Genomic DNA, 10,459 nt, shown 5'->3' on the forward strand with positions numbered 1-10,459 from the left:
CCGACCCGGTTACGGGTCCAGACAAAGGGTTCCCGGCGCGTGCCTCATGCCCCCGCGGGCACCCCCGCACCCCGCGCCTTTATTCCTCCAGGGCCCCCATCCCGATCCGGGAACGCTTCCAGGGAGTGGCCGGGCCGAGGGTTCAGAGCGGTGCCGAGCCAGCCGGACCCTGGGACTTCCTCCTTATCGCGCTCCCCCAAAGGGCCCGATCCGTGGAATCGCCGCTGCACCAGGAGCGCCTTTGGGAGAGCTGCGGAGCCCGAGGGCTGCTCCCCAGGTGATCCACGCCGGAAAGGTTCGCAGCCGGGCGAGCCCGACGCTGGCACAAAGGTGGCAAGGCCTCATTACCATACAGCTGAGGGTTTATCTCTCCCTCCCCCCTCCGGCCTCCCATCCATTTAACAAGCTGAAATAAAAAGCCACATGAAAGGCCTTCTCTGTGCTCGGCTTTAATGAGGGACACGCGACCCAACAATAAGCGCACGCCACAATCAGGCCAAGGCTTTACTGGCGCACGCTGGAGCGCGGGCCGGCAGCGGCACAACGCCGCCAGCGGTCCGGCCCCGGCCCTCTCCCCGAGCCCCCCCCGCCCCAGGGCCGTCAGGGAGCGGCGCCCCGGGCGCCTCGGCCCGGCCGTTGCCTTCTGCCCGAGGAGCAGCCCCGGGGCGCGCGGGAGGGACGGGGCGAGTTTGGGGAACACGTCGAACCCCGCCACTCGGAGCTCCCGTCGTCGGGGGGGTAGAGAGCCAAGCGGCCGGGGGTTTGTCCGGCCCCGCACGGAGCGCCGGCAGCGGGATTAGAGTGTGGGACCCGAGGGCTTCCGCAGCACCGGGCTCCGTTTTTCCAGAAAGGAAAGATGGAAAAGGGGAGGGATCGCCCGCGCGCTGACTGACAGTTTACATAATGAGCTCGCGAGGATGCGAGGCAACTATATAAACCGCTCGGAGGAAAGCAAGTTTCCCATTTACCGAGCGCTGCCGGCACCCGCCGAAGGAGGAGCCGTCCCGACGAGGCGTCCCCGTTCCCAGCCCGCGGGCTCTGGAGTTTATAAAGCGCAGGATTAGCGCCCTGAGGGCACGGCCACACCTGGATTTACCTTCCGGCCCGCGGGCAGCGCCGCTCTCCGCGCTCGGCGGACCTTTTGGGGAATACAGAACGAGCGGCGCGAGGATGAGAGCGCGGCGCGCCTGCGGCCTGACGCTGCTGTTAGTGCTTTTGCAGCAGGTAACGGTTGGAGCGACGGCGAGAGGGGCTGGCGAGGTGTCAGTGGGTGCTGGCCGAGGTGTGACGGGGCTGTGTTGTGTTCCTTTGTGCAGAGCGCGTCCGGCTCCGGCGTCTTCCAGCTGAAGCTGCACGAGTTCGTCAACAGCCGCGGGGCGCTGGCCAGCGGAGAGCCCTGCGCCCCGCACTGCCGCACCTTCTTCCGTGTCTGCCTCAAGCACTTCCAGGCGGTGGTGTCGCCGGGCTCCTGCACCTTCGGCAGCATCATCACCCCGGTGCTGGGGGTCAACTCCTTTAGCATCCGCGACACGGAGCGGTTCGACAGCCCCATCAAGCTACCCTTTAACTTCACGTGGCCGGTGAGCAGCGCGGGGCGGCGGGCGCGCTCCTCGGCCGAGCGGCGCGGGGCGGTGCGGTGCGGTGCGGGCGGGGTGCGGGCGCGCCGCGCTGTGCTGTGCTGACGCTGCTCTTGCTCTCTGCCCGCAGGGGACCTTCTCGCTCATCATCCAGGCCTGGCACGCGCCCGCCAATTACCTGCCGCAAGGTGAGCGCCGCGCCCCCGCCCCGAAACGGTTAACGGCAGCCCGGCCCCGCCGCCCCCGGCTCAGATGTTTATGCGATAATTTCGGGGCCGGCTTTATCCGACCATCGGCAGTTAGTCCCCAAACGATGCCCGTCAGGGGCCGCTTTGATTCTGTCCCGACCTAATCTCCAACACAATTGCGTTTCCTGCGGTTTATTTTTGGCGTGGGAAAGAAAGGAGCTCAGCGGTGAGAAAGCCGCGAGGCTGCCAAAGAACCCCGGCCGCCTTTTCCTGTATTTTACACCTTTCTCGAATTCCGCCCTTTGGAAAGGAATAATGGCTTTGGGATGTTTTTCTGACAAGAGAGGAAAAGGATATTCCAGCAGCACTTTCGAAAGCCCTCGACGCGGAGCCCCCTCGGCCCGGGCTCTCGGCTACGGGTCCTCTCTCACACCGACCCCACTCCCTCTATCCTTCAGGGCAGCAGCACGCTGACCCCGCTCCATTCCCACCGACGCGCTCCGTCTCTCCTCGCTGGGGCCGGGGCAGCGCCGTGCCCTGTAGCACACACGTGGGTTCCCAGGGTGGGTGGTGGACGTGGCGGTGGTGTTGGCCGCAGCTTGATGCGCTACTTGCTGTCCCGCAGGCTCGCGGCCGCCGCCGGAGGAGTGGCTCATCAGCCAGATGGCCATCCAGCGGTCGCTGGCGGTGGGTGAGGTCTGGTCTCAGGATGTGCAGAGCAGCCTGCTGACCCAGCTGCGCTACTCCTACCGCGTGGTCTGCAGCGAGAACTACTACGGAGAGAGCTGCTCCCGCCTCTGCAAGCGCCGCGACGACCGCTTTGGGCACTATGTCTGCGAGGTGGATGGCAGCCTGACCTGCCTGCCTGGCTGGACCGGCGAGTACTGCACCAAGCGTAAGTGCTGCTCCGTGCCCTACCGGTGGTGGCTGCCACGCCAGCTCTCCAGGCCCCGCAGCCCATCTGCATAGCAGGGCCTCAGCCACCTCGCTTCAGTGAGTGCTAGAGGGATCACCTTGGTGGGCTGTGCTGCCCCTTGTCCTGTGCACTGGGCAGGCCTGTCCCGCTGGTGTCTTGCACACCTGCTGCAGCTTCCTTAGACCTTCACCTAGGCTAACCCGAGCCATAGCCTGAGACAAGAATGCAAGTCAAGAGACCTTTGAGGAGGGGCAAACTGAGGGAGATGTTTAGTGAAGGTACCCTGGGCCTAAAGTGCATTGTCTTCCTGCAGCAAGTGCATCAGGAGGCCCCATGCTGGATGCAGCATGTTTGCTTGTGCCCGCTAAGCGCAGTGCACCTGGTGGAGGCTCGGGCTGTGCTTTCACGCTGACCTTTCCACTCTGTGCCAGGAGATGAAAAGTGGCATGCTGAGGACTTTGCACTGCTGTTGCTGCAGCTGCCAATGTCATGCTGCACTTCTACACGTATGAAGAAACAGCAGAGAAGAGCTGATATCCCTGAGTCAGTCATACCTATCCCAAGTTACTCTGCCAGCAGCTTGTCTGCAGAGGCTTCCCCACTTCTGCTGCCAGTGGTGGGGCAGGTGTCGCACTGTATAGCGGGAATCTTTGCTGTGGGCTCAGGGCCCCGCTGGGTTTCTGCAGTCTTTTGTTAGAGTAAGCGTGGCTGCCGCCTCTTGCTGCTTTTTGAGAGAGCTGCAAGAGTTCGTGTTTGTTGTGTAAACTGAAGAAAACTAAGGGACAGCTTGTCGGATGTTGGCTCTCCCTGTTCACTTCCTCCTGCTCCAGAACTCCCCGTACTGAGAGATTTTAAAACAAAGCTTTGAAAGTGCAAAACTGGTTTTCAAAGTATTTTTTAAAAGCTGGCGTTCCCCCTTTTACAAGTGTATTCTGTTGTCCACACGTATTTACCTAAACATTTCTGCTCTTTTTTCCTGTCTTCCTTACAGCCATCTGTCTGTCTGGATGTGCCGAACAGAATGGATATTGCACCAAGCCTGGAGAGTGCATGTGAGTAGATGGCAATTGCAATCTGAATTTCAATTAAAATGTCAACTTGTAATAGAAACTTAAACTCTTTTCCATGTCATTAATGCTTTAATTTGACTCTTCTTGTAGCTGTCGTTCTGGTTGGCAAGGCCGCTACTGCGATGAATGCATTCCCCACATAGGCTGCCGCCATGGGACTTGTAAAACACAATGGCAGTGCATATGTGACGAAGGATGGGGTGGCCTCTTCTGTGATCAAGGTTGGTTCTGAGGGTTGTGCTTAGGGCTCTGGGTTGGATATTCCTCGGTCTGGAATTAAGGAATCTGATCCAGAATTAAATTTGTGTATGGTGTGTATACAGAGGTGTTATTTTGTACCACGGCTGTCTCAGATACCAATTCTTTATTTGTACTAGTTTTGGCTGAAAACAACCAAGCCTTTTTGGTAGCTTTTGTTTTTAAGAGAAAAACACCACCTGGGTGAGTGGTGAGTGGGCAAGTTTTCTGCTTTCTCAAGCTAAGTTTAATGTATTCCCTGTACAACGATAACAATTTACTAAACAGTTTCCAGCAGCAGTAAACACCATAATTTGGCCTTCCTTATTTTGCATACAAGGAAGTTAACTCATGTGATAAGTCTGGAGCATGAGAGAAAAATCATGTAAGCAAGAATGAAAAGTACAGGTTCCATTTTAAGGTACACCAGACCACTTCCACCTATTCAACCCAGTGAATCACTGAACTGTAGCCAGCTGAGCAGTCATGTCCTCAAGGCCATATATGCACTGCTGGCACTGAGATCATTAAATACTCAGAGCAAGTCAAGTGTTTGCAAGACATTTACAGGATTAAGATAGGGAAGCCTGAATTAAGCAGGAAAAGTAAAGGTGCAAATTTTTTTTGTTGTTGGTAGTTACCTATTAACCAATTGTGTTTCCATTACTCTGACATTTATAGTGCTTATAAAGATTCTCTACTTATGTGATATGGACTTGTGTGCTTAACCTCTGCCTCAAATTGAAAGGGAAAATAAAAACAACCATCTAGGTTTGGCAGAGTATTTAGATAGTTTAAACTAATAACATTCATAACAACAGAACACAATAAATAAACAATAAAATATTTCCAATGTTTGTTTAAATCTCCAAGCCTAAATACTTCTGTTTCCTTCCTGCCTTCCCAGAATGTGCCTTGGAGCACACCTTTTAATGACAGGGCTAGCTCTTCTATCATGTGACATATTGTGCACAGAGTGTCTGTCGTGCCTCAGAGTGTCTTTCTGAGAAAATATCTGGAGTACATTGTTCACTTTGGCATCATTACAGCTGATGGGATTGCACCCCCAAAGCCCTGAGAAAGAGAAGTTTCTCAAAATTCAGAGCTCGATTAGTAGACGTGTAAAATTCATAAGTCTCAGACATGATTAGAACTGATAATAACCTGATAAGAATCTCCAGTGTTGGTAGCAAAATTGAAGGCTTCATTTAAAACTCTTTGTTGATCAAGGTGTTTTTGTATGAATGTTTTTTTTGCCAGCTGTCAAACACTCTTTCTTCTAACACCTGGTATCTTTGCAGATCTGAACTACTGCACCCACCACAGACCATGCAAAAATGGAGCAACTTGCATGAACACTGGCCAGGGCAGCTATACGTGTTCATGCAAACCTGGCTTTACTGGTGTTGACTGCGAACATGAGATCAGCGAGTGTGACAGCAATCCCTGTAGGAATGGCGGTAGTTGCACAGTAAGGGCATTTTAAATGTAAAGTCTTTGTGTGAAGCAAGCTCCAGTATACCTTTTCAGAAATGGTTTTGTAACAACATAATGGGAATTCGATAGTACACAGGTTCATTACTGACTCTCACAACTACCATTCTGAACCCTTCCCTGGATGTGTCAGGGGAGGAAGTCTGTTACAGGAGGAGATGTATCATCTAGATTAGAACTAGTCAACTGATCCTTAGGTTTCTGTGGCAGCCATTATGAGATCTTGGCAAGATCCAAGGCTCATGAGGGAGCGTATCTGTAAAATAAAAAAAAAAATAAGCTTCCCAAACCAAGGTTCACAAATAAATGTGCGGTCTATATTTTAGTAGCAAGTAAAAGAAAATGTCTTTCAGCTATGGAACTGCAGCATCAGTTGATACAAGGGCAATCAGATGAAACACTTTTTGTGAAATGAAGTTCTGTATTTTCAGTTTTCTCATGTTTCAGTGTATTTTCAGACCCAGTCAATGACTGATCCAACATGCTGATAGAGACTGATAGCTTATAGATACCAGATGTAATCTGATGCATGTTTTGGTTAAAGCTAATGCTCCAAGACCACCTATTTCCCTTCTCTCAAGGCCTTGGATATATATTGCTTATAAAGAAGAGACAAGTTTTGTTGTAACCTAAGTGGTGGGACTTCTCCATGGCAAAGCAAAATAACCCCTTTGGGGGAAAAAAAAAAAAAAAGGGGGGAGGGGGGAGGGGAGGAGGAAGAGGGCAGGAGCTCTTATGCTAACCTACACAGCTGCAATCAGGATATCTATGGTTTCCATATGTTATTCTGCTCTAGGACACTGGGGATCCCATCAGACAGTAGTGGCATTAGTCTTGTTTTTGCCCAGTTGCCTCTAGGCTCCTACAACTGTATCTGCTCTGCTTGTGCTGTTGCACGATTACTCCTAAGTGCCAAATACAGCCAGTTCACAGTCCTGCCCCCCACAGTCCAGCTTGCAGTTATTTACTCTGCAAATGCCATTTTTGCCACATCCGAGTGTGAATGAAGTGGGACAGAACAGCACTCGCTGCTGACCAAAAAAGAAACACAGGCACAACTATCATTTGGTGGCATCAAATAACAATGGCCTAATGTTGTGTTTTGCAGGATTTGGAGAATGGTTATCGCTGCGCCTGCCCCCCTGGCTACTATGGAGCTCACTGTGAGCACAGTGCTTTGACGTGTATCGATTCTCCGTGCTTCAATGGAGGCACATGCTTGGAAAAAGAACAAGGAGCCAGCTACACTTGTGTTTGCCCTTTTGGTTTCACGGGGTCAAACTGTGAAAAAAAAGTAGACAGGTGCACAAGCAACCCATGTGCAAATGGTGAGTCTTTCTTATAAAAAAATAAATCTCATGGCTTCTCCACTTGTTTGTGCTTTTCAGTGCAGAAGTGATAGAAATCCAATCTGACCTCTACACTTCCTCTAATACATTAATCCCTCTCCCTCACTGTATTTCACATCTATCCTAATTTTGGTCTCTTGCGGAGGACTTTCACTGGCATTTTCTATGTAAAAAAAAAAAAAAAAAAAAACCCAGTGCATAAGCTTTATTATGGAATGGGAAAGCATTACGTACATTAAACCAGCGTTATTATATATTTAGAAGTGGCATGGTTTTAAAGGGTGATCAGTAAGCTAGAAGGAAGCCTTAGATAGTTAGTTGTTTTGTAAAATAATCTCCCTCTTCTTGAGGTAGTTTTGCTTACAGGGTGGGAGAGCTTTATGTTTCTGAGCGAAACACATTGCATACTGATTTCTTTCTTACTTTTTCCTCAGATGGTAATTGCTTTTACCTTGGTCAGATTCGTGTGTGTCGTTGTCGGGCTGGCTTCTCTGGTCAGAAATGTGAGATTAACATCAATGACTGTGCCAGGAACCCGTGTTCCAATGGGGGAACTTGTCATGACCTGATCAATGACTACACGTGCACGTGCTTGCCAGGCTATAGCGGCAGGAACTGTGACATCAAGACCAGAGATGAATGTGCTTCTGGGCCATGTGAGAACGGAGGCACATGCTACAGTGGACTTTATAGTGCCAACTTTGTCTGCTACTGTCCTTCTGGCTTCATGGGCAGCCGTTGTGAACTACCAGTTTATTCAGTGCCCATCACACTTCCTCCTAAACCAGTCCCCTGGATTGCTATATCTATGGGAGTGGGGCTTGTGGCTTTGCTCATACTGTTCTGCATGATAGCAATGGTCATCAGGCAGATGAGGATGCACCCACAGCAGGACTTGGAGACGATGAATAACCTGTCTGACTTCCAGAAGGACAATCTCATTCCAGCTTCCCAGCTCAAAAACACCAATAAAAATAAAGACCTTGAAGTGGACTGTGGGCTCGAGAAGTCAAACTACAAACCCAAGAATCATAAACTGGACTACAATCTAGTAAAAGATCTGACGAGTAGAGGGACACAGGAAGATAAATATTACAAAAGTGAAAAGTGTTTAGGAGAGAAGTCTCCACTCCGACTACACAGGTGAGAATTTAGCCTTCCTTGTAGCCTCTGTAAGCCCCACACCTTCACACTGGCCTAGATGCAGATGAGAAAATGGGAAAAAATTTAACTCAGGGAGAGAACAAACAAAACAAACCAGAGCAAAGGCAGGAATTCTGAACTGAAGTATGAGTGCCACAGCCAAGTAGTATCCATAGCTAAATTAATTGAAAGCTTGTGCGCAGTATGCTGGTAACATGAATGCTGTGAAGGGGAACAGGAGTGACCAGTCCAGTGATGAAAGTAAGAAGTATGTTTCCTTCCTCAGTAAATCACAGAGAAGTGATACTACAGCAAATAGTGAATTAAAAATAAGTATTTTGCTTATTTAGAAAACACTGAAAAAAAGATTAGAGTGAAAATTACTTCTCCCTTCAAAAAAAAGGGCAGCTATTTGTTGGCTCCTCTATATTCTGATATGCATACTGAAAGTTTTGCCTGAGTTCTGCTTGTGGCTGCTCTGCACTGAGGGATCTGAGGAGTACTTGACTAAATTGGACGTGGCAGAAATCTAGCAAGACAGTAGTCATTTCTCACTTCCCCTTCCCTAAAGTAAAATGTCTTGCCATCATATAGAACATGTGAAACTTCATCCTTTGCCCTCCTCTCCCTCACCTCCACAGCTATCTTGTTCCATGCCTACATATTCATGGTAGCATTTCAGAGTCAGGCGTGTGTTAGAAGTCAAATAACACCTTTTTCTCTCTGCCTTGCTTTAGTGAAAAGCCGGAATGTAGAATATCAGCAATATGTTCTCCAAGGGATTCAATGTACCAGTCCGTCTTTGTGATAACAGAAGAAAGGAATGAGTGCATCATAGCCACAGAGGTAAGCAAGCACACCAATGAACAAACATAAATTCACAAAATAAAAGAGGCAAATCTATCCTTTAGAGCTGCAGCTGAGAATGATGCTCTGTTTTCAGGGATCTCAGCATACACCTCATCTCTTCAATGGCATGCAGGAGTGCCCAAGAAAACAGAACATATGTGGGGAGAAATAAAGAAATGAACAGCTCTGATTTTATTAAACCAGAGATTCTGTGTTTAGATAAGTCGGTGGGAGATGAAAGCACTGAATGTCAGCCTGTAAAGATTCAATGTATCACAGGATTATTTCCTCTTAATCAGAAGGAAAAAAAAAATAAAAATAGTTCATGGCCCCATTGATGTAAAGCTGTGCATTTTCTTTTTTTCACCCCCATTACTACAATAGATAATCTGTGTTCAGTGACAACAAGCAAAGCTTTAGCTTTCCAGCAGAAGATGAAAAGTAACTGAATATGTTAGTGGATAGGCAGAACAGCTATTTAGTAAGTCTGTAGTAAGACATGGAAGGAAATTTCAACTTCTTGGCATTTAGCTACATATTCGTGGCTGTAACAGAATTTAATGCTGTTTAAGTTATCCAGATGTTGACATTATTTTGAAAAGGTAGAGAACAGTACAAAAGGAGGAAGTGAAGATCCAGCTGGTTCCAAAAGGACTGTTGACACTTTAGAGAAAGGCCCAAAGAGAAGTTAAAAGCAATTTATCACAAACCAATACCTTTCAGCGTAGTCACCATTAGTGCTCGTTTCAGTTAGAGACTCCAAGAAGCTTGCTGTGCCATATAGCAACGACCTGTGAAGTCAGATGAGCAGGATTCTGTCTCCCTTGCCAGGGTGGATATCAGATTTCTGCTTGAAGGCAAGCTGGAATATTAGTCAACCAACAATATTAGAAGTTTAAGACTAACAGAAAGGATTTTCAAAGATATAAATGATAGTTAGATGCTTCATTCCTGGTAGTAGACCCAAATACCATATCTTCCTTTTGAAGACCTTGCTGGCAAAAGCTGATTTTTACATTGGTTTCCCCCAGAAGTATTTTTAATATCAGAATGGCAGACCCTGAAACTTTTCTGCAAAGCACATAAGCTATCTAGCCATACCATATGCTATTTACAGAGACGTTATGTTAAACACCCAGATTTGTACGATTTATTCTAGGCTTTCCTTCCCTCACTTCAGGTAGGGAAGGCTACTTATCATACAGATGAGTTGTTTGACTATTCTCTCAGGAGGCAGGCAAAAGTAGTGAATACTGATAGCTAAACTGCAGTAATGTCTGGCTTATGTTACTTTGGTTTGACGTAACTATAGTTTGTTAGTTCTGCTGTATTCTGTGCTTCCTTCTCATTCCTCAAATTTTTCTATCCCCTGACAGGTATAAGACTGAAGATCAGCCTGTTTGCACCTCAGATTTGGTAATGCCAGTAGATGGACGTTCCTGCTGCATTGTTTACAATTCAGAACTGGATTGGACTGTTTGTAATTACATGCAACTTGCTGCTCTCAGGTGGAGGATGGAACTGGACAGACTGTGAATTTACTGAAAGATGCAATAGACTTATTCATTCTTACTGCTCTTGTTTGACATTTGATGCCACAAATCTCACTGGCTATACATGAAGGGAGGCAGAGGGA

General features: G+C 48.5%; 1 protein-coding gene across 1 annotated transcript; it reads left to right on the forward strand.

Moving 5' to 3' along the window:
- Positions 1-948: 948 nt before the first annotated feature.
- Positions 949-10,191, forward strand: DLL4 (delta like canonical Notch ligand 4). The gene is made up of 11 exons (XM_052692948.1): positions 949-1,224; positions 1,317-1,580; positions 1,708-1,765; positions 2,391-2,660; positions 3,673-3,733; positions 3,842-3,972; positions 5,290-5,459; positions 6,591-6,810; positions 7,266-7,974; positions 8,712-8,820; positions 8,918-10,191. The coding sequence occupies exons 1-11, from the start codon at positions 1,171-1,173 to the stop codon at positions 8,993-8,995; spliced, it is 2,124 nt and encodes a 707-aa protein (XP_052548908.1). The 5' UTR covers positions 949-1,170; the 3' UTR covers positions 8,996-10,191.
- Positions 10,192-10,459: the final 268 nt, after the last annotated feature.

This window comes from Tympanuchus pallidicinctus, unplaced genomic scaffold (genome assembly GCF_026119805.1).
Source record: "Tympanuchus pallidicinctus isolate F22 unplaced genomic scaffold, pur_lepc_1.0 scaffold3, whole genome shotgun sequence".
Classification (NCBI taxonomy): domain Eukaryota; kingdom Metazoa; phylum Chordata; class Aves; order Galliformes; family Phasianidae; genus Tympanuchus; species Tympanuchus pallidicinctus.